Source organism: Diadema antillarum, unplaced genomic scaffold (assembly GCF_040938485.1).
Source record: "Diadema antillarum isolate AM-2024a unplaced genomic scaffold, OU_Dant_1.0 scf00000114, whole genome shotgun sequence".
Taxonomy (NCBI): domain Eukaryota; kingdom Metazoa; phylum Echinodermata; class Echinoidea; order Diadematoida; family Diadematidae; genus Diadema; species Diadema antillarum.
In genome coordinates, this window is record NW_027271003.1 from 2,837,781 (window position 1) to 2,862,919 (window position 25,139).

At 38.7% G+C, this 25,139-nt stretch overlaps 1 protein-coding gene across 1 annotated transcript in view; it reads left to right on the forward strand.

Annotated features, from left to right (window-relative positions):
* Positions 1–25,139, forward strand: part of LOC139719735 (uncharacterized) — a 146,358-nt gene that overhangs the window by 115,643 nt on the left and 5,576 nt on the right. Inside the window, exon 6 of the mRNA XM_071631125.1 lies at positions 24,430–24,582. Within this exon, the coding sequence (XP_071487226.1) occupies positions 24,430–24,582 (153 nt within the window). The remainder of the gene's footprint in view (positions 1–24,429; positions 24,583–25,139) is intronic.

Sequence of the window (25,139 nt, forward strand, 5' to 3'; positions counted from 1 at the left end):
AGAGTGAATTTATATGAATATTACAGCTGTGCAAATAACAGCACAGTTTGATGAAGCATGGAAGATGAAAGGGAGAAAGTTACATTGTGATAGAGATATTTACTATTTATTTTTGTTAAAATAAATTGCATTTTAGCAACGTAAGGTAGTGACAAAAAAAAAAGGTCACAGCGAAGGAAAGTGTTGGTAAGTTGCCTAAAATTTGATGTTTCTCTTTTGGCACACAAAAATATAGTATTGTTAAACTTCTTATCTTTCTCATGTTCATATTTAAGAATCTATGACAAGACCTCAGGAATTCATGATGAAGGAAAGTTAGGAAAGAACATAAAGTTCTGGTCCTTTTTTAGTGTGTGTGTACATATTTTCAAGCTGGCAGAGACGTAACATTAAAAAATGAATCATGTATCCATGAATGAATGAACACAAAGAGCAATAACTTCAAAACAGATTGAAGCAGGCATTGCATTGTATACCAAATAATGTTACAGGTTATCATAATAACCCATGGCAGACCACAATGATCCTCTCAAGCAATCCTGTTTTGCCAAATATTTTTTCACCCAAAAGGAAAACCTTTGCCCAATGTTTCTCAACATGTCCAGGGAGGTGAAATACTTCAGGATTAACTGTTAGCAAACTATCACAGCCCTGAAGAAATGGTTTAAGCCAGCTTACCTTCATTGGTAGTGGGTGTAACAGAAAACAAAACAAAACAAAACAAAATAAAGTAACAACAGTAACTTTTATTTGTTGGTATCAAAACTTTGAGAAGCATTGAAGAGAGAGGGTGGGGGAGGGAGAGGGGGACGGGGGAAAGGGAGATGGAGAGATCAACATTATTTTATGGAAATTAACCTCTAAAGTACAGTTGATCTGAATTGATTTTTTTTAAATAAATTAAAGGGGCATATCAGGAAAAAAGTAAAGGGACAGCAGACAACAAATATCCATTTGATGTTCATTTTTTATTTCATTCATTCATTCATTCATTTTTCCATTTCCAACAGAAACATCTAAATGTTTTACAGAAATTGAATACATAAATGTCATCATAATACAAAATGAAGGATAAGTTTACAAAACATTGTAAGTGTACGGAAATGCTGGAAATGGGGAGGAATGCTAAAAAGCAGTGCTCGTTGGGTGCATTCCCCCACATCTAAAGAATATTCGACATCTAAAGAATAACCTAGCTCCTTGGCATTTGATTGGAATGTTTGCATGATGGAAAAAAAAATAATCATGTGCTTTATTATCATTGGAGCATGGACTAGAATCAGTTGAATCAAACAATTAGTGAGGTTGATCACCTTCAAATTCATTAAGTATGTAATTTCACTTCCATCATATTGAATGTGTAATGCCATATATATGTCAATGGCATAGTATGCTGTATTACAGCACAAAATTTTATTAAAAACAAATCATACAATGCCAAACATGTTTGAATCAATGGAATGAGTAGAGATCTATGGAAAAAATTGAGTATATGCATGATAGGTATGTGATATTGTGTTTGATCATAGATATATTATGCATCAGATTAGAATTGACAAAAACAAATGAATGGAAATTCAATCAGGTTCAATTAGTTTTTGCTGGAGTGAATCAAATAAAAGCCTTTTGGATATTACTTGCAAACAGATGTCGATAGTCTGTCATCTGGTATTGCAGTGTTGGTAACTGGGCCATCAAATCTGAAGAGAATGGAAAAGAGAAAGTTATCTTCGTGTTCATATCGCATGGGATGGATTTACAGATTTCTCTCCTTTAAATCTTGTTTGCAGTTTGTATTGTGTTTTGAGGTTAAGTATGTATGCACGGTATCCACAGGGCCCACTGGGGTTTAAAGAAAAAGCTGTATCAAATAAGTCAAAAGATTCTTGTCAGTCATACCATATTCATATCTTTAGGGACATTGAAGATTTGCATCGCACTGTAGTACGGTACTGATCTACATCTACCTGCTTGTATGCTAACCAATGCCACTTTCAAAGGACTAATATGATTCCAATTGTGTTGAATGATAACAGTGACATCAAACTAGTATCTATTTGAAAATGTGAGAAAATTTTCACAAAATCTATGTGACATGCAAAATGTCTCTAATCGTCGATTTCCACTGGTCACTAGTTGCATATTTCAGTAGTAATTTGTGCCAGGAAAGTATGTTAGAAATATTACAGTAAATTACCAGCATAGTTTACAGTTTGTTGTATTTAGTCACAAAACATTGCCCCGTATAGTATTGTGATGGAAAATCCTAAGCCTGTGTCTTCAAAATTCTTGTTCCATGAATGAGGAAGCAGCCAGCGTATTCTGAGAGAAATATCTTTAGTGCAACATGAATGAGTTTTGAATCTGATGTAGCAGCTAAAGATGGCTGCTGCTGTTTGCTCAGAGGTGGCTTTCAAGAACAAATCCTGGAATAACATAATCCAGAGGGAGGAGGGAAAAGGAGAGGGAGGACTCAAATGCCAGAGGTGTCATGTTTGCCTTAAGGGCTTTTTACACTCGCAAATTTTTGCTTAGTCCCGTACCAACGGTGGGGCTAAGGGGGGACCTTAGCCCCACCGTTGGTACCGGACTATCCTTAGCCCACTTTCTGCTTACACTCGTTTTTTGCGAAAGTGGGCTAGCCCCACCGATAATCCCGTACTATCTGGCCCTGCAAAATAGCAGGGTTAACCCCGCAATTGCGGTGCCAAGCAAACAAGTGTAAACAGAACGAAAAAATAATCCTGGGCTAAGCGACGGAGACGAAGTCCGACCCCCCACTGACCAATCAGAAACGAGATAATCAAGTGCTGCCGGTGTGTGCGTGTACGTGTACAGTGCACAGCGTAATCATGAATATGCATGTGGTTTTGAAAGTACCGGACTAAGAAATACGAGTGTAAAAAGGTCAATTTTCTCCTTATAGCCCCGGACAAGAGCTTAGTACCGGTACGGGACGTATTGGCGAGTGTAAAAAGCTGAAAAAAATTGGTATGGGACTAACGATAGTCCTGGGTCAGAGAAAGTATGGGGTTAAGAAACACAAGTGTAAAAAGGGCTCAATTCCTCACTGGGAGGAGAGGGGGAGGGCCCCACCCAGTACCCCACCCCAACCAAACTCGCTCCACTCCTCCATATTTATCTGGTGGTAAAGGGGGGAAGAGGTTGTCTTGACTGTTATCTCAAATACATTTTTTTGGCTAATTTCTTGTGTTTCTCACTCCAGACGGAAATTGCATGAGAAATTTTAATGTTGCAATGATAAACCATCAAAATGCATAAATCCTTATTGTTCAATGGTACATTATCCCTTGACCTGTTGTCAAGATATGATGAAACAATATTAACTTTTTTTCAATTATTTCCAAACTTTAAGGTCAAGTTCTCATTTGATGCTTTTAAAATATTTGTTTTTCATAAATTTTTAGTGTTCAATGGTACATTATCCCTTGACCTGTTATCGAGATATGTTGAAACTATTTTTTTTTTCAATTCCTCCTGAACTTCAAAGGTCAAGATCTCATTTGATGTAAAAAAAATAATTTGTGAAATTTCTTTTATTTTCGTAAACTTTTTTTCACATCTTAAATAGTATAGAAATTCCATCCAGAGAAGACAGCACATATATACTTAAATAAAACTTTTAGAAATTGATAAACGTAATTTTTGAAAATTTTGTCCAGTTTTCTCCAAACTTTCACTGTGTGTCGCATCGATCTTTCTGCAACTGCCCAACGCATACCGTATGTCAAGGGAAACTTTCCCTTGGAGAGCTTAGCCTTGCTTCCAGTCACTTCAGGATTTCTTTGCTTTGCTAGCTTTTTCCACAGTCATCTATAGATGTATATACTTTTTGAGCTCTCGCCAAAATACTGCGTATAGGATCGTCAAAATGTTGCTGAAACATGCTGCAGTGAAGAACAAGTTCCGGAGCCCCAAATCCGTGTGGACCCCCCAGTGGATATCAAGTGATACCAGACTCGGATTCAACATTGCTACCAGGAGCATGGGGGAAGGAAAAAGATGTGTCTTTTGTAACCATGGAAACAAGAAATTCTCAAGTACATGGCTGATTTGTGAACTGCCTGAATTCAGCTGTTCCTTGATCCAGGGAGATTTGAAATATGTGTCACAGGAAATTTAGACCTGACACTTTCCTACTTCTGGTGGGGAAAGAAACATCAAGCTGAAATCTTGTTGCCAGGTGGTACCTTTACCTGAAGGTGTAGTCAATACAATCATTTACGGGTAATGGCCGCTGTGCATGTGTGTTCGAGTTTTATGAATGAGAGGAGTTGGAAGCATCGTCCTTCCATCCATTACTCAAACCCATCCCTGTCTAGGAGAAATAAACTTACTGTAAACGTCAATATTTTCGCGCGATTAATTTTTCGCGCTGAGCGGCTCGAAAACGTATTCGCGGGTTCTTAAATTCGCGCTCCGCAGCAGGTTACTTTACTGTAGTACACTTTCACTGCTTTCATCCAAAGCCTCTGCTACATAGCTTGCTATGCCAGCGTACGACAAGCGACGTAGCGAGCGGCTCGACTGCGAGTACAAGCACTCAAATACGTAGTACAGCTGTGACTCTAGTACCGTAGTCACGGGGGACTGTAGCATCGATGCGTGCGGTGCACACATGCATGCTACAGTACACAGCAATCTAGGGTATCGTCTCTTCACACAGTACTAGTAGCGTAAACATGCCTGTACATTGTACTACGTAGCAGTATCATCGATGAAGCGCACACAATTCATCCCGTTCAAAATGTGCGTAGAAAATTGTGAAGATATATTCGCGCGTTTTTGAATTCGCGCTAGCCGAGCGTAGCGCGAAATCCGTGAAAATTAATGTACCGCGAAAATTTCCACGTTTACAGTATGTAAAATCAATTTGTATTTTTGTGTGTGTGTGTCCTATAATGTTTTCAGCGTGTTCTCGATGTGCTTTTAATACAGTTGGACGTAATTTCTGGAGTTGCTTGCGAGGATGTATGGCCTGTATGGGAGATGGAGATGTAGGAATTGTAATAATAGTTAAACAGTTTGATTTGTTCAACCATCTTTTCTTGCTCCCATGACAACAGAGATACAGACTTTTGATATTCAAGACCACCATAAAGTCTCTTTCGTCTTTAAGGATAGTTAAATGAATAATCTTTTATTCAAACAAGAGACATTTTTGCTCAAGAATGGGGGTATTGTGCATAATTCACCTTTCAGTGAAACAGTATAAACATCTACCATCATGTGCAAACTGTTTTCCACTGTAAGAACAAAAGTTCTGTATTCCATTGTCAAGAAAGTGGCATTTGCTATCAAGTCATAGGACATTTTAAATGCCAGCCCCATGAAGTACTGTGCATGATTCTTTCAATCTGCTCTACTGTACATCACCACATATGGTATGTAAACAGAATCTCTGAGGAACCGTATGCACGTCAACACCGTAACTCGCATGTTAGCGACGTACAGCCTGCCCTCTGGTGGCCTTCTCCTCCTGCACATCATCGTTCCAGGCGACTCTGCGGAAATGTTTAACAAAGTCTGATGTTAGCTAGATCAGCATTGTACAAAACATTATCATCACTTGAACTAATCTGCTGCTCTTTGAGATTGTGACATCCCTATGGACATTAACGTTGACATTCCAGAATCCAGTTGGTAATGAACCTGAGAAAATATGTTGTTCAATTTTTCTAACTAATGATCCCATAAGATTTGAGGCGAATGCTCTTCTCAACCGTTCTTGTTATGGATCATTCTCTACTTCCATCTGGAGGTTCATTGTTTTCATTGATCCGGGAAGCTCAGCTGGAATTTATTGGGTCAGTCCTAATTAAGAACTGTTGCAATATTCGTCTTCGTTGGCCAGTTTTAAAATTGATACTTGCTTCTCTCATCGCCCAATCAAATTTTAATCTCTGCCCCGAATCAAGGCCACTAGGCGGTCTGACCATATACCGACCAGGCATGGAAATTAAGAATGTGTTGATGGATTCCAGAAGGGGCTTTTTCTTTTTACCTCCTTTCCTTTTTCTAAAAACAGGATTTTGTAAGTGGAGTCTGTTGGGCAGTTTTGACGAGTGACTTCTTTACATAGATCACGTTGCCTAGATGTAACAAATTTTTGTTACCTTCTTCTCTGTTATTTTTGGTCTTCTGGTGTGAACCAATTTTGGGGTATGAATAAGGTCAAGGGTAGTTGTGTTTGGTGACATCAAAAGGGAAGGGATCACTTAGAGAAGGTTATTCTGAGTGAGTTAGCTTCGGGAACAAAAAGAAATCAGTTGTTAAAGCTTGAGAAAGCAGGAGGGAAAGTGAACTGTTGAAATAAAGTAATAAAGTCTTTTGTTTTTAGCATGGGTTAGAAAACCAGATGCGAGCATGGTTAGCAACAATAGTGTGACAGATATTCAGACCAGATGAGGTTTTTCAGATCCAGTTTCCATGGGGATAAATGGTTAATATATCGCACTTCAATAATCTATAAAGTAATATGATATGTCTAGTGAATCAACCTTCAGAGGAAATCTCTCACCATGCTTTTACACATACCGTGAGAGCTTAATTTGAATGCTAAATTATAAGTATGATTGCAATTATGGTTTGAATCATCATTTGTTCACACGACCATGAGCTGTATGATCTGCTTGTGGCTGTTGGAAGGAATTTAAATATTCAGTGAAATCACGTGACATAGACCTACACTGTGACTTTTCTGCAGTGAGCATTCAAATAGGAAATAGTCGAAGCAAACAGCATGTAAAGTTAGAAAAGTTGCTTATCTGTTATTCTTATGATGATCATCGGATGGCTTTTAATAGAGAAGTTTGTCCAGGAACTTTGATCTAAATGCATTAGTATTCTGGATGTTGTAATTTTTCACTGTAAATGGGAAGGCCCCTTCTCATTAACTCTTTGACTTGAAGATTTGATAACTTTCCATATTATTATACTTTTTACATGGCACATCAAGTTCCCTAAGGAACTAGGTTATGGAAACTTTCCCCCCAGGGATTATTTTTTTCTGCAGAGGGATGATGATGCATGTGTAATGTTGCCAGTCTGTCTCGATTTTTCTCCAAAATTCATTGGGACAGAGAACTTTGTAAATCATGGATTTTCTCTTTCTTTTTTTTTACTTAAAAGCTACCACTTTAGGGCAAGACTTTGTTTATGGCCATCTTGGCTTCTGGGTAACTGTCATTGGAGTCGATCGGTCGGTAAGGTGGTTTTGGTAGCATCTTTGGCCACCCAGCCATCTCATCACATTTCTAGAGGCATTGGTTACATGTCCCTGAGGTCTATCAGGTGACATAGGAGTTCCTACTGGTTTCTCCTTTTTCCATTCTCTAGTCTACCAAGCATCCATGTCATTGCACTTCGTCTAATTTAGGGGGAGGGGAGGGGGGGGGGGGGGGTAGAGTGACGGGGCAGAGTGGAAGAAGTAGGCCAACATTCGAGTTTTGTCAACAAAGTTACCATGTTAACATAAAAAAACTGTGGGAGGGATTATCCTCACCCGAATATTGTGACCAACATCACGTGTTGAAGGGGAAAGAAGTTATCTGCTTTGATATGATTTGGATCCAGACCCAGTGGCAGATGGGGGGGGGGGGGGGGGGAGCACGCTGGGCGTGTGCCCCCCTTTAATTTTTGTTAAAACACAAGAAACAAAAAGGAAAAAAACTGGAGGGGGGCACGTGTGTCCCCCTTATTGTTGTAAAGGCCCCCCTTACGGAATTCCTGGATCTGCCGTGAGACCCCCAGCATCCAGGTAACTCACTTTCCTGTTAAAAAACAAACAAACAAAAACAACCCTCTTCTTGTAGTGCAAAAACCCTGTGTTTTCTTCTTCTTTTTTTTCTTTTTTTTTTTTGTTCCAAGTGGTACAACATGCATGAGCTACATGTATGGCTAGTAAATCATCATGTTCGAGCAGTTTTTTTTTTCCTCAAGCCGAGAGTATGACCATCTTTCCTATTTATGGAACAGAAAGCCTGAAGACCATAGTCAACAGTTTGACCTTTTCCAAACGGATGGCTGATAAATTTAGAGAAATGATGCCCCTTTTGCTCTTTGATCACAATGTACTTTGAGTTAATCATAATTTTGAATCTGTTCCCTATCAAACTCTAAGGAATGAATTTATGACAGTGATGATGATTATGATAATGATAAAGTTAATGATGATAAACGTAATGGAAACAATTTGACAATGAAATTGAATGTTAATTCATGTGATAAAAACTTCAAAATCTCATAGAAATGTCTATAAACTATCAATGAACATTATCTGTTTTGCTGTCGGACCACAAATGCTTTTTAACTGAGACTCTACATCATAAAATGCAAATTGAAAAATGAGTAAGGTTTAAGATATGGTTTTTCTTTCCCCTGCCTTGAGCGGAAATGATGTACGATGTCTCCATTGGAATTGACAACTTGTTTGTTGAGGGTTCTAGGATTCCCCCTTAAGAGTTTCAGGTACATTGACCCTTGACCTCCGATAGGCTAAAAGGGGCCAGGGAATTTTGAACCCTGCTGTCATCAGAGAGGAAAATTCCAAGATACGGACCAAATGCTTTCTTGAGGATGCAAGTATGTGTGGAGGGGGGAGGGGGGTTATCACTTTGGGATTCTTATCATTTTTTCCGCCTTTAGTTATTCGTCAAACACCATCACATCTGTTGTCAGTTGTAGAGCTGAAACGAGGAAGATGAAACAAGGAATGAGTGTTGAGTGTAATGTGCATCATTTGTTCATGCTTGTTTGTGGAGAATGAGAGTGAAAGTTTTAAAGGGATGATACAGTTTCAGTTGAGATAGGGCTTCAGGATCAAAATGTCTCTGACAATGATTTTTTTGAGATAATGAGAAATGTCTTATGAAATATGAAAGAACATACAATTCTAAGAGGAATTTAAAGTTTATTTGATGAAAATTGGTTTTGAAATGCTTGAGACATCAAAAACAATGCAATCCTAATAAAAGGTGGGACCCAGCTTTTATTGGGATGGCTTTGTTTTACTTTGTTTTTGGATATCTCAGCCATTTTAATACTGATTTTCATCAAATAGACTTTGAATTCCTCTTAGAATTGTAAGCTCTTTAACATTTCATAAAATGGTTTCTAAGTAGGCCTATCTTGCAAAAAGCTAAAAGCTAAATCCTCACCTCAACTAATACTGTAGGCATATCATCCCTTTAAAGGACAAGTTCACCTTCATAAACATAAGGATTGAGAGAATGTAGCAATATTAGTAGAACACATCATTAAAAGTTTGAGGAAAATCAGACAATCCGTTCAAAAGTTATGAATTTTTGAAGTTTTTGTGCAGTACCCGCTGGATGAGAAGACTACTGCAGTGTATGAATAACTTAGATGTCACATGCGTACAACAATATAAGGAAAATATAAAGAGAATTTCACAAAATTCCATCTTTTGAAAAAAGTACACATTCCCCTGACTCGTAACCGATAAATGTTATGGGTAATATTATTCCCCCTGCCTTTAGAAAGAGGCAAGTCAAGTGCTCTTTTATTATGCGAAAAAAGTGAAAATATGTTGAATTTTCTTTTATATTTTCTTTATACTGTTGTACGCATATGACTCACAAGCTGTAGTAGTCTCGTCATCCAGCGGTTCCAACACAAAAATTTAAAAAATTCATAACTTTTGCATCGATTGTCCAATTTTCCTCAAACTTTCACTGATGTGTTCTACTAATATTGTTGCATTTTCTCAATCCTTTTGTTTATGAAGGTGAACTTGTCCTTTAAGAGCTTGTACTGAGAGGGTTACTGCTGATGTAGTACTTCTCTGAATTGTTGGACGTTGTATGGACTTTAGGAGGTTATCTCTTGCTTAAAAATGGGCTTAAAAATTTGTGGTCATTATTGAAGTGTAGGATGTCTCGTGAATGAAACTGGTGAGTCAGAAAAAAAAACTGAAAATTTTCAAAATTTATAGAAGTTGGTATTCCCTGTCATATGATAGACATAAAGACATTAGTTGTTTTATGCTTGCAAAAGGTAGCCTACCAAATGTACTTGTGCAATAACATTTATGTAACTTAAAGTTTGAAAGTTTCACATTTTCCCTACTTCAAAATTTGAACAGATGATACCAACACATCACATCTTCCCCCTTTTTCAGTACAGTACTTAGATTATCATGATGAATTTCATTATTATTTTTTGTGAAGCTATTGCAGCCCTTTTCATCCCGAAGTCATTGTTGCTCGGTTATTTCAAAAATTCAATGATTTTTTTGTGAAGAATAGGCCTCTATGTTATTCTATCTAATTTCATGTCCAATAAGTGAAATTTAGTTTTTAAAGATCTGTATGCCTATATGTTACCTCATTGGGAGACTTATCATTTATGCCTTCCAAGTTAAATATGTCAAAGTGACTAGTGGTAATAAAACTTATCAGTGAAGATATTGGCAATTTTAAAATTTCAAAATTTCTTATACAGTTTGAGAAGTTTGATAGAACCTCTCAATCCTATGTATGTGAGTTAATTCTGTGAAATCAACTGTAATTTTTGCGGTATTGAACTGTGATGAATGAGGCCCTCATTGACTTGAAAGATTAGGAATAGAGATGTTCTGGTGTAAGAAAGAAAATCAACTTTACAGCAGTGCCTCCCTTGGTGACAGCAGCTAAAACTGAGCCAATTAGCTTTGATGAAGAGGATAGCATGTGTGCTGAACCAATTGCCTCCAAAATATATTATGCGCCCCAAAAGTTGAGACGTGGTGAAGGGGTTTCTGTAGATAATGAGGTAAGATATCATCATCGCTAACAGTTTATGTGCTTATGTCCATTAACCTAGCTTTTGCTTGATTGTATTGACACATGCATGGACTGTTCAAGAAATTAAATGGTAAACGAAGTGATTTTTCTTTTCTTTTTCCAGGCCACATATGTTTTTCTGCATTATGGATATAACTGTGCTTTGCTCATTTTGACTCAGAAGGGCTTTTTACACTTGTGTTTCTTAACCCCGGACTTTCTCTGACCCAGGACTATCGTTAGTCCCGTACCAATTTTTTCAGCTTTTTACACTCGCCAATTAGTCCCGTACTATCTCTTGTCCGGGGCTAAGGAGAAAACTAACCTTTTTACACTCATATTTCTTAGCCCCGGACTTTCCAAACCACATGAATATTCATAATTACGTTGTGTACTGTATGCGTACACGCACGCACCGGCAGCACTTGATAACCTCGTTTCTGATTGGTCAGTGAGGGTCGCACTTCGTCTCCGTCGCTTAGCCCAGGATTATTTTTTCGTTCTGTTTACACTCACTTGCTTGGCACCGCAATTGCGGTGCTAGCCCCTGCTATTTTGCAGGGCCAGATAATACCGTACTATCGGTGGGGCTAGCCCACTTTGGCAAAAACGAGTGTAAACAGAAAGTGGGCTAAGGATAGTCCCGTACCAACGGTGGGGCTAAGGCCCCCCCTTAGCCCCACCGTTGGTCCGGGGCTAAGCAAAAATTTACAAGTGTAAAAAGCCCTTTACATTCTGCTAAGATACTTGGGTTATGATTATGACTACTATGCCACCCACTTGCCACAGGTATGGATATCACTCTCTAGTGTGGGGGAAATCTGATTAACCCCTTGTGTCCTTGAGGTGTTGCAATTGCGTATATGGCACATAAAACTCCATAGTATTCTATACACTGTTCGAAGTCTGTGGCATGGAAAGCACAGGAACCTTTACTAGACGATTTGAATAGACTGGAACACTGGCACTGGCCTGTGATTAGCTTTTGGATGATTTCCTTGAACTAAACACAACTTGGCTACATTGACTGACGCAAGACCTGTGGTGTTGCTGAGTGTTCTCTACTTGAGAAAGATAGAACTTGAGTGTGAAGTAGGAGGAATTTGCTTGTGGGTGACAGCTCAGAGAGTGACCATGGGTGCTAAAAAAAGATGACCCATGGGGGTTGATTCTAAACCTCTGTCAGCTTTCTGATGACTCATCAAGGGCTTTTGATGGGTATGAGATATTAAAGGGGGGAAAAGCACTGTTTGCTGAACTTGATCCTTTGACCACACATGACTCTGGGAGAGAGGCAGCCATTATTGGTTCACTCTCGAGTGTCAGTTTGGGGCATGGTGTCTGTTTTCCCAAGACATTAAGGAGAATTATGACAGGAGATTACAGCACTGATTCCACAGATAGCTGATGATGAATGGGAAAAATATGCAGCATTTATCTTTAGGTGTTAGAATCAGTGTCACCTCACTGAAAGCACATGATCAGTCAGGTGACATAATGATTTAGTCTCTCGTCCAGACATTTATCTGGCACTTGTCAAAATTATATTATTTGAATTACCTACAACTGTATGATAATGCCCAGTATAAAAGTCAAAAGACTTGTCGAGGGCTATTCAGCAGGTCCAATTCTGAGTCTGGAAAGTTGATGTGATGTATCTATAGGGTGGTCAGTTAATGCAGTCTGGATTAAGTTTATTAGGAATAATATTTATGTTTGCAATGGTAGGCCCTATATCCTCATAATTGCATCACACTCTTGCTGTTGGCTTCTTAAAGTAATCAGTATATTCCGTACCAATATTACTTGAAGTATCAAAGAGGAAATCCACCCCCAAAATAAATAGACTTCAAAAGAAAGAGAAATATTCTCCCTACAGAATTATGCATACATGACTGAATTTGCATAAGAAATAAAAGGAAGATATGACATTTTGACATTTCACATTTTTTCAGAAAACATTTCTTGACCAGTCCTTATGAATATTCAAATCAGCTAGTTGACAATATCATACCACATTACCCTAAAAAATTGTGAAGGTATGACATCATCAACTCTCTCATTTGAATATTCATTAGCACTGATCAAGATATGTTTCCCCAAAATATGTGAAATTTTAAAATGTCATATCTTCCTTATTTCTTATCCAATTTTAGTCATTTTTGCATCATTCTGTGGAGAATATTTTTCTCTTTTTTTTTTTTTGAAGTTAGGATTCATTTTTAGAGTGGATTTCTTCTTTAACACATGGACAGCAGCCTAATGGCAGATGAGCCTTGCTTCTGTATAACCGGTTTACCATTAGGTCTACCTTATTTGGGCTGGAAAGATGAAAGTTTGATACCTTCCCTGGTGTCTGATTGTTAAATTTTCACCTTCTTCACCATTTCAACTGAGACTTGAAATTAGTTTGATGTTGGGAAACAGCTGAAAATATTTCAGGAAAGTATTCAGAAAAACTTTGCCTTTTCTACTCTGGAGTTAAGGATAATGAGATAGTTGATAACATTTTAATGGTGACTTAAAAACAATGATAAAATGTTGCTGTGCCTGGAATATGAAAAGGGTTCTGCATGTTGGTGAAATGATGTCCCACATGGCAAAATATACACTGTTTGGCAAAGTCAACATTTTGGTGCTCGGTCTTCATGCACCTGTTTCCATGCAGTATCAATACCCCAAAATATAAGGCAACATGACAGGCGACATTGTATGTTTCTTGAAGACGGTGTGACATGTGTTAGAAATGTCTGCAGTGCTATATGCTAAACTGCAACAAATTTGATATTTGTTGAAGAACCTGCGGTGGTTGGCACCAGGGTAATGTTTCACCCATTTAGCAGTGATATTATATCAATCATCAGGACAGATTTAGACACAAATTTCTGCCCACTGTTTTGCACCTGTCACTATCAGTAGTGTGTCTGTCCTTGTGCTTGTCTGTGATTGGGTAATTGTTTGTTGCCATGGTGATGGAATGAGTTATGTAGATGGTAATGACCTCTGACAACCAACATGTTCCCAGTTGTCTTTTTGTGTGTAGTCTGTGGGGAATATAAACCCAGCTACAGTTTCTGAAATTGCATGTGGGCTTCAGGACTGGTATCAACAAACACTGGAAAATATATGACCGAGTATTACTTCTTGTTTGGATTTCTGAAATTAACAGAACTGATGATACAAGAGAAAGGAAGACTGAAAGTTGAGGGTTTTCTTCTGATTTCTTTTGTTCAGTCATGACTGTAAAGTTAGTGGCTTTTGTGCTGAAATCATTTTGATGCTGGCAGTTTATAGATGATGATGACCATGATGGTAATGATAATTGTATTGATGATGATATTGATAATGATAATGATTGTTGGTGATATGGTGATAATGATTGATAATGATAGATGTCGATGGAAGCGATGGTGATGTTGGTAATAAGAATTGCTTTGGCTGTTCTTGTGATTGCCCTCAATGTTTTAGGAAATGTATTTTACCTTGCCACTAGAATGGAAACTTTAGAGCAGCACCTGTTCTCTGCCGCTATTTTCATTTCATTATGCTTTAAACATTATCCAGATCCTGTTCAAAAGAATACAACATCACTTATAAAGAGAAGAGAGGTGTAGCAGCAGCACTTGTACAAAAGATTTGATATTTATAACATCCAACACACCAAAAAGTTCCTGGTCGCAAGTTACATAGCTTGTTACACATGCAACAATTACCTAATTTTTTCAGTCACACATGGAGACATGTATGCAATGTGTGTGAGGTAGACAGATCTGCGCTTTAATACTGAGTCTTTACATGACTGATTGGTGGTCATCCACTGCCTCTTGCGTTGAGACATGGCTCTCTCAGAAATGCTATGAATTCCCCCATAACCCTTCTACACGTTGAGTCAGTGTATGAGCACAGTTTGACAGAAATATCTTTGTTGTGAGAATATTCAGCATTGTATTTTCCAATAGAGGAAAAGAGGGCCTGGATGCACAAGACTATATTCCATCTTCTTCCTCAGTGGGTTCAAGAAACTGCATGGATTCAGTAAGAGTGAGAGGTGAATGACCCAGGATCAAGAGTAGATGTGTTTGCTCTGATATCATACTGAATGTATAGGCCTATGATGAGCCACATTTACACTTACTAACATCGCGATTTTTAAAATCGCGATATTTTGGTTCCACCGTTTACACTTGCGCAAAAGCATGCGAAGTTTGAGCTTCACGAAACATCGCGATTTTTTGATCGATGGTGCGCATGCGTAATTTACCTCTTTTCAACACGGTAGCTGAGTGGAAGCGCGCGCTATTCTGTTCATTTCACTGCAGCGCAGTATATTTTGATCACAGCTAGCTGGTTGGAACGTTGAGCCAGGGCTTTTTATCAGTACAATGCACACATAAATTTGTCTTCTCTAGACTGTTTACTTATGGTAAAACTATAGGATACCTATAGCTTGCTATATTAGATCACATACGTAGTAGGTGTGTAAAACTTCATCTACAGCAGCATTCAGGAGGATCATGAAATTTCGCCGATATGACGAAAGTGAGAAGTAGGACTTGGAAGTTAGGACTGGTATTTTATCAGGCGACAGCAAGAACCCACACCTGTTACGTACTCCTGTATTCCACAAACAACGTATATCAAGAGCAGTATGGGCACTCCCACAATCTGAATCAATGCATTTCAGGGAGAACATTATTTTGTTAAGTCGTCATGGGGTGATGATACGTGGTTGGAGAACTTCAGGTTTGCTACTCGTAGTAGTTTTCACGTACTAGTTTCATCAGGGAGAGGGAGGTAAGAGACCATGAGCCGATCGAGGATCGGCCGTTTAGACCTGTACACAGCTGTCTATACCGGGTACTACTTTGTAGTACTCTGGCCAGTGACCGACGTACTCTCTACACGTTCCAAAGAGGGATCGGGAGCGCGCGTAAACTCCCGGTGCAATCCGATACCGAAAGTCACGTGATGAAAAATCGCGATATTTCTGCAGCTTGGGTTTACACTCGCTAACTTCACCTCAAACTTCGCGATGTTTCAAAAAATCGCACTCCAGCTGGCGATTTTTCTGGCGATGTTTCGAGGGCGTTTGGGTGTAGTTGCTTAGCAACTTACACCCAAATGTCGCGATTTTAGAAAAATCATGATTTTTCCAAGCAAGTGTAAATGGGCCTATGTATGATTGTGTGTGTGTGGAGGGGGGGGGAGTATTTCCAGATGTAAACTTGATATTGCTGTACCTCACTATTTTCCCTTTCTTTTGTACAAGTCAAGAAGAGAGTTACATATGTACCTAAAAGTCAAAGGAGTTTTGAATTTGGCAAAAAGGAGTGTGTGTGTGTGGGGGGGGGGGGGGGACAAGATGTTGGTATATTGAAAGGAGTAATAATAAAAAGAGAACACTGAAGGCTCACTGAGCAAGAATACATCAAGCGACCTGGAGGTCAATATTATGAAATGTTATGACCATCTGAGGGGCAGTTGGTCAAGTATACCAAGATATCCCATGGGCATCTCAGAATACCTCATGGTCATGTCAGGTAATGTCCCATTGTGTCTGCAGACCTTGTTTGTTTTGAACATGAAAAGTCCCCAAATCTCCTCACTTTACTGGACATATTTTTTCCCTCTTCATGTTTTTCCTCCAGACTGTGAAGGGCATGATGCTCATGTGCAAATTCTGGCAATGAGGACCTTGTCATACTTTCATGAAAACACCAGGAAAATGATATTCTATGAAAAGAAATAATAAAGATAATGATATATTTCGTGGGCATAGGCTGATGAAATAACATTAAGTAGATTCTATTTTGAGTATGATATTCATGTTCCACTGCTACTGCTTTCTAACTGGTCTTCTTTAGAGTGATTCTTGAAGATGGCTTTACAGGCATGACTTGTGTCTATACAGTGTGTGTGTGCTACATTATATAGATGATGACTGGCGGGGGAGGGAACATACCGAATGTTCCACCCGAAGTGTTTGCAATGCTATTGAGGGAGGTTATAAGTCCCGAGACGAAGTTGAGGGACTTATAGCCTCCCGAAATAGCATTTCAAACCCTGAGGGTGGAACGTTTGGTAGATGTTCCCGACAACAAAAGTCATCATCTGTTATATTATATATTAGTCAGTCAAATACGTCAACGTTTACCACCGCACCAGCACAGCGCACTCGATCGCTGGCGTTGCTCGTTTACGCATGCAGAGCCAAATTCACTGTGCGCGCACGGTCCTAGGCCGACTGTCATTTGTTACATGAAAATGTTTTCCCATGGGAGATTGAACATAACGAATGTACCTCCATCACGTGACTGTGTTCAGCCAATCACTAACCGGTATTTGACTAACCCATTTAATATTCAGATTTATCGCAACTTGTTCCCGTCCAGCTGTTCCTGGCAACGATATTAAAAGACAAGTTCACCTTCATAGACATGTGGGTTGAGTGAATGCAGCAATATTGATAGAACACATCAGTGAGAGTTTGAGCAAAATGGGACAATCCATTAAAAAGTTATGAATTTTTGAAGTTTCTGCTCAGTCACGGCTGGATGAAAAGACTACTATAGCTTGTGACGTCACATGAGTACAACGATATAAAGAAAGAATAAAGAAAATTCAACATATTTCCATTTTTCTCGCATAACAAAAGAACACTCGACATCTCTCTTTCATAAGGCAGGGGGAATAATGTTACCCTTAACATACATTAGTAGCAAGTCGAAAAAATGCGCACTTTATTCAAAAAGTAAAGTTTTGTGAAATTCTCTTTTTATTTTCCTTATATAGTTGTACGCATGTGACATCATACACTGTGGTAGTCTTCTCTTCCAGCAGTGACTGCGCAGATACTTAAACGCGCTGCCTCCCCCATTCTGTATCAAATGTAGTGACCCCCGAATGAGAATAGCGCTGGCTCAATGGGTCAGCGAACAAAATGCTAGGCTACAAGAGAGCTCCCTGTGCTAATCTCCTAACCCAAAATGGCTGTCCCAGCGAGCCACGAGAGCTTCCGAATGGATGCACACTCTCAGTGCGCATGTGCATGAAGAGAGGCCGAAAGAGCCACGCGTCTTCTGACCTCTCTCCTCCAATCACCGCAGCTCGCGGTGACAATATTTGTGTATGATGCGCACACACACACGCACACACACACACACACACACACACACACACACACGTGCGTCTTCTGGCCTCTCTCCTCCAATCACCGCAGCTCGCGGTGATAATGTTTGTGTATGATGCGTACACACACACGCACACTTGTCTCAGTGGTAGCATTGTCTCACACGTTTATGGATATAGCACCGAGTCTGGCATTGTGCAATTGCACGCACAAACTTCGGTCGTTCGGAGTTTACGTACCATTAGGGACGGCGATCGGCTGCCTTTAAGATTCATACTGTGTTGTTTTGGCGCTCTATGTCGTCGTAGTGGTCTTATAGAGCCTGCTGGTTCAACACACATCTGATGTTGACTAATATATGTGGTATGCTTGCATTCACCATACAACAAGTTAGGAATGTCTTCAGACCAGCAGAAGATGCACCTTTCATGTGCCGGAGCATTTCACTGAACTTGCCAAGCATTTTATCAACATTCATCAATCCATTCAAATTTTACTTAGCTGTAAAAGTTTAAATACTTAATCAAACAACCTGAATATATGTTTGTTTGTTTGTTTTTCCTGCACATGTGCATATTATTATGCTGACTCCAAAACAGAATGATTCTTGTTTCTCTGGCAGTGTATTAAAATGGTGCATTACGCAAAAAAGCTATATTTTTCCTCGTTATATTTGTTTGTGTGGGGGGGGGGGGGGATGTAAATGTCCCACCCAAATAATTGATCTTAATTTCCACCAGAAAAGAAAGAGGTCTCCTCTGCGTCTCAAGGGGCCACTTCAGACCAAAAGTGACCTCTCCTGACATGGTCTTCCAGGTATCACCTCAGAGATGACACTCAGTTCTTGGAAAATGTAACCATGACGACCTCCATGTAGAGTAACTCTTCCACTCTGTTCCTGGTTGAGGTTCCTCTCTCCCTCCCACCCATGCAGCCTAGAGTGACCCTGTCCACATCCTACATGGAGGTCACTGTCCTGATGACTGTCAGTGAAATTGTCCTCTGTTGACCGAACCTGAAGCAAGGTGAATTTTGAAGATGGACAGTTCTCTCCCATTGGCCAGCTCGCTTTCAAATTCAGCATCTTCACCAACCTTTTTATCATTGAAGATGTGGCAACACCATTTTAACTGCCCATAATCACCATATGGGGTATATTGAGTCATAATTGTCATGATATAGGCCTGCAGTATGACCAGTTTAACTTAAATTTTCACTGACCTGTGGTGGACATATCATGGTGGTCACAAGAGATATATTTCTCCATTAGAGAAGCTCTCTTCTTCATCTTCTTCACAGTGACTTTCAGTTCTACCATGCACTAGTGTTACCTTCTTCTCCTCCCTGCAGTTTCTAAGGTCACTCAATTTTAAACTTACCTGCAATGGTAAACCTAATGCAGTGAAAAGGTGGCACACCTCCCCCCCAAAAAAAAACAAACAAAAAAACAAAACAACAACAACAACAACAACAACAACAACAACAACAACAACAACAACAACAACAACAACATCGCCCACTAATTCCGCAGCTTATGAGGAAATAACACAGTAAAAAGATTGTGAGTTGCACTTTTGGGGGCAATAAAATGTATTTCATAGACCCTACATATACTTGGTACCTCCATACTTGCATCAAAGATAATTACATCACCTTGTTTAGTCACTGCCTTCTGAACACTTGTTTTGTTCTCCAGGAAACGGCTTGTGGTCTGGTGATGAATCTGAAGTGACACCAAACGTGACAACTTAATGAAAGCAGTGATGGCCAACAAATATTCAGTTCATATCACTTCCTCCATTTACACATTTTGCTGATGTGTTTTGTAGTGTTTGTTCACCCCAGCAAATCATAACCAAATCTTTTCATTCCATTCTGATGCACTTCACGAGTCTTGGTGGATGACGCATTAAAATTATTAATAAATTTGTATTAAACCCGATTGAATAAGTACAGAAATATGCAAAGCACACCGATCATTTTGAAATTGTGAACTGGAGTAAGACACGGTCCAAATGGATATAAAATATATGGGAATTGTTAATAAAAAAAGATCGGATGAATATATATGTTTCATCCAAACAGATAGGCGACAATTCCATGGTCATGCTGAATTCTCTCTGGCTTCAAGTGGAAAATAACCACTCATGAGTCATCCGTTTAAATGATTTCTCTTCGATTGCGATTAATTCTCCTTGATGAGTCATCTATCGTGTTCTTTGGAAGTAGAAGGCCTACCTCATTAAGTTCAAAACACCGTTAGAAAACACGGCAGCTAAAAGTGCCACAGTTTTTTGATGTAATAGTCAGATTGGGCAAGGGCACTGCACTTTTAGGGGTTTAAGTGACAAGGCAGGTTGTTACTATCAGGAGTGGTGATGAGGTACGTGATCAGTGGAGCGTGGAGGACATCCTCCACCCAATTCATTAGTGCACACTCCTCACCCACCACCATCACTACCACTACCACCATAACAGTTTGTTTGGTTCCGGCCCAGTGATTCCTAGTAGAAACTACTCTTTTCTCCTGGCTGGGGATGCTGATGTCAGCTGTGTTGTGCTGTATCTCATTCCTCTTTCTCCCACACCTCTCCCACACCTCTCCTCCTCCCATGTTCAATGAAAGCTGCATCCTCCCCTTACGTCACCCTGTCACACTATCTATCCTCCATGACAAACTGCTTTCTCTTCTAAACTGTTTAACTGTACCCTAGTCATCACCTGCTTCCGAAAGAAGAAGTCATTTGGTAACTAGCCAGGAAAATCCAAGGAGATTGGGCAAACAATTTCAAAGTTATCCCATTGTCACTGGAAATCAACTGCAGTAGTTTTAGTTAGTGGGGATTTTCTTGGTCTCAGGAATTTTCTTGCAAATTAGTAGATATGAAAATACTAAATTGTTTTTGAATGTATAGATGAAGAATACCATACATGAAGTTGAAGATGTGACTTCCTGGTTCTTAGAGGATGTTACAGCAAAGTATCTCAAACTAAACTAACATTTCCAGAGAGACGACTGCATAAAAAATGTGATTCAGAGTGTGACTGATTGGACCAAAGTTGTATGCATGTTTCTTTGGCCTGGAATTAAGGTCTAGCTCCATTTATCCATTGTCCTGAATGAGTGATGAGCTCATTGACAGGATGAAATCCTGGTTGATGGATCACTGACGAGGTTTAATCGGACAAGGGGATGAGGATTGTTGGTTTTGTGGAGTCAATCACAACAGATGTCTGCAGGTCAGAGCTTAGAGCATCTGTCTGTGTGTTTGACTTCCACCAATTAGACTGAAAACAAAGCCTTGCTTAACCGGTTGAGGACGGCTCGACTTTGCTACAACAGGCATTTCCCATAGACACCTGCCCGAATATACTTGGGACTCGACCTCATTGGGTTAAACTTGGGTAATGGCATGGCTTGATTCACCATTTCAGAATACACGCTTATCCATCTTTGTCATGTACAGTGCTCATTAAATGGGGAAGTTTCCCCAAACACAATAGTGGATTCAGGTAAAATAAAGAAAAACTGGTGAAACACATATGAAAGATAGATAGTCCATTCAAATGTTTTGCAGAAATTGAAAGTTTTGGCTATTGCCATGTGCTTGTCTTCTTGATGCAGTAGGTGTACAACAATTTTTGATGTCACCATAGCTAAGAAGTCAAATAAGAAAGGTGTTTAGAATACCTGTTTCTAAGATATATCATCACATTAGCAAGTATCGTTCCATGCTTCATAGAAGAGCTATTAATTGGGATGAATTAATCTCATTTTCATGTCAGTTAGTGAGGATTGACTTACTTACTCATCTATTCAAATGATTATCTATATTTGTGTGTTATGTGCTTATCAGTGTATAAATGTTGATTTGCATACTGTAAAACAAGATATTTTCGTGGCATGAAATTTTTGCGAATTGGAACCGATGGCCTTTTTCGCGGTATGAAATTTTCGCAAGTTGCCTCGAACATTCAATCATATTCTATTCAATTCAATTCGCGTTTATTTCATTCAAACAGATAAAAAAACATTCAGACAAGGTATATAAATAAATTCAAATCGACAATACAAATGTAACAGAATGTGGAGGCAGCAAGAAAAACAAAGTTTTATGAGCAGCTGCCACCATAACAAAAGCATTTATACTAAAAGTCATATTAAATCGAACAAATAAATGTGCATAGAAATTAAAACCAAAGTAATTAAAAATACATGTTCTACAACAGACACATAAAAAGACAAAAAACAAACAAACACAGAGTAATACCCGAATACGTAGATTACTTTTCTTTTTCCAATAAGAATAATTTAAATCTTCATTTAAAAACATTTAAAGATGGACTCATTTTAATTGGCTGTGGCAAATTATTCCAAATTAAAGGTCCTCTATACAAAACAGAATATAAACCAACATTTGTTTTATTAAGAGGTAAATGATAATTCAGAGGATTTCGCAAACAATACGAGTGAATAACACTATTTAACTGAAACAAGGAAGAAAGACTTGGGGGAATACAATTTTTAAAACATAAATATATAAATACACCATTATTATAATTGTTCAATTCAAAAATATCTAAAACATTAAATTTCATAAAAAGAGGTTTAGTGGAGGCAAGATAATTGGCGTGACATATTATTCTTACTGCTTTCTTCTGCATACGGAAAAGTCTTACCATAGAATAATTTGATGTATTTGCCCAAGCAATGTTACCATATTGAAGTTGACTTCAGGTGATAGCGTTATAAATCATCCATAAAATATATATAGTGTAGACAAGAACTTTTGCGTGCATTTTAATTTTGCGAATCTTGGCTCTCGCAAAATTTGCGAAATCAGAATGCACAGGAACATTCCTCGTTTTACAGTAGTTACTCATTTGTTTTACGTATTCATTTTTTTCTTCAGTGCATTCATTCATTTATGAATCTTTTTATTCATTGACTTCTGTTAGGACATACCCAAAGATATCAATGCTTGCACACTATCTTTTACCAAGAATCAATCAGTTCGATGGCTGATAAAGTGTTGCCTTTGTTGATGTAATATGAATTCATCACAATTATCTTTGTGTGAGCATGATGAACCCACATCCCTGTAAATACAACAAGAGTCATAAAAAGATATTGAGGCAGTATATCACACATTTGGTGGACTACAGTGTAACCTTGAACTCTTTTGATTTAAAAAAAAAAGACAAATCAATCAGAAAGTGCTCGTTGGCTTAGTCTTTGCCGTCTCCATGACGTATCCAGGGCACAGACCATTGTAGGAGCTAATGCACTTTCAAACAATAGAGGCACACTTTCACAGAATTGTTGGCGAAAAGGCTGAATGAAAAGGGAAAAAAAAGATGGAATATGAAATGAAAGGCAGTGATCAGTCAGGAAATGGTGGTTGTATCTTGTCTCATTACTGGTCTATTGTGTTCGCTGATACGTCAGTATGACTTTCCATCCCAGCATGCGGTAGTAGTTGTGATGCACAATGAAAATGAGAATTGAGATATGCATCCAATTACAGCAATGTGCCGTTCAAGGACTCGGTAAATGCAGTGTCGCAATTGATAGTGTCATTCTGTAATTCATCAAAACAAATCCAAAGTGACTTCCCTCTCCTTGTATAAATGCTGAGTCAGCAAATTCTCTGAATTAGTCATTTACCAGATATGGTGATTTTAGCCGTCATTTGATGTCGTGGTTATAGTCCTGATATGGGTGTATCATTGCCATTGTTATATTTTTGCCATATTCTTATTTCTTTGCAAGAGCTGTAGGTAAGATTCATCATTCTATGCCCTTGATATGAAGTCTTTTTTTTTACATCCTCCCAAAGAGCAATGCCCATAGAAGACATGAAAAATAAAAGTTTCTTTAACATTTGGCAGAAAAGTGGAGTGTACGTTTTCCAATTCTGCATGAAGTCTGCTGTCAAGATTTGCAGTGGGAATACCGACTGTTGAAACTCATAACCCTTTATATGTGACATCCAATCAATATTCACATTTATTCTAGTGGCTACACATGAAACATGCAGTTTTTGTATATATGTTATAGTAGTATAGTTATGTGCAGCAGACTGCTTCAAATACCCTATTGCACATGTGAGGTAAACTGTACAAGTGGAAGTTTTTGCACATTTTGTGCAAAATGATACTAGTGCAAAAATATAAGCATGCAAATTTGTCGCTTGTTATAATAATGCAATGTAGTTGGGTTTTTTTTTTTTCGTATCACAGAATTGAAAATATGCAAATTTTATCTTAACCGGTCAAGTGCAAAAAACTATACTTGCGCAAAAATTTCCACCATCACAGCAGTTGGCAAATGCTCACAGTAATTCTCAAGGGCTATGATATTGCAACTTTTCATTGCAGTGCAAACACAATGGTCAAACATTGCAAATTATGTTATGTCAACATGCATATCAATAAGTGTTCCTTTGGCATTGTAATCCATACTCCAGTTCTGATTCCTGTTCATTTATGCAGTAAACAAGAGGATATTCCGGAAGCCTCGCCGGTTCCCAGGTTTGCTCCCTCTACCCAGCAACCGTGCCCCTGAGGGTTCCTCCACCAACGGCCTGGGAGGCCAGGGGGGTGTTCTTCCACCCCCTTACAGGACACTCCAGCCTAGTTTCAGTGGTAAGTTTAGATCTCAACATGGTTATGGATCATCACACAAAAATAAAGGGCTAAATTTTTGTATTCTGCCTTGGTTTGAGAAGCACAGGGTAATACATTTTTTAATACACCAAGAAATCACTCTCAGCTCCAAATTTTGATAATCATAGAGCATCATCTGATTATTTTTTTTTTTCACAAACACCATCTTGCCAACCAGAGACTGCTCACACGTGTTTACCCAGAATGACTTGAGCCTGAAATCCAACTTACTAAAAACTCTGTATGAATGCTGTTTAATCGACTGTACAAATCATTATCAAACTACCAAAGAACAGGCAATCATTGCTGAAACTGTTAAACACACTGGCCCTCGTAAAATATCATAGCACTGTGTTGTACATAACAAGTTGCTCAAGCAACATCTCTTTTCACACATTAGTCTTCAAACAAGCAGCTCAGTTACACTGTCTTTATTTCTGTGTAGTCAATGTTGTTGTTTTGGTTTTTCTTTGTTATGTCTTTCCTATCAAATCAGATTTTCATCGACTGCTCCCTGGCCTTTTACAATTTTCAGC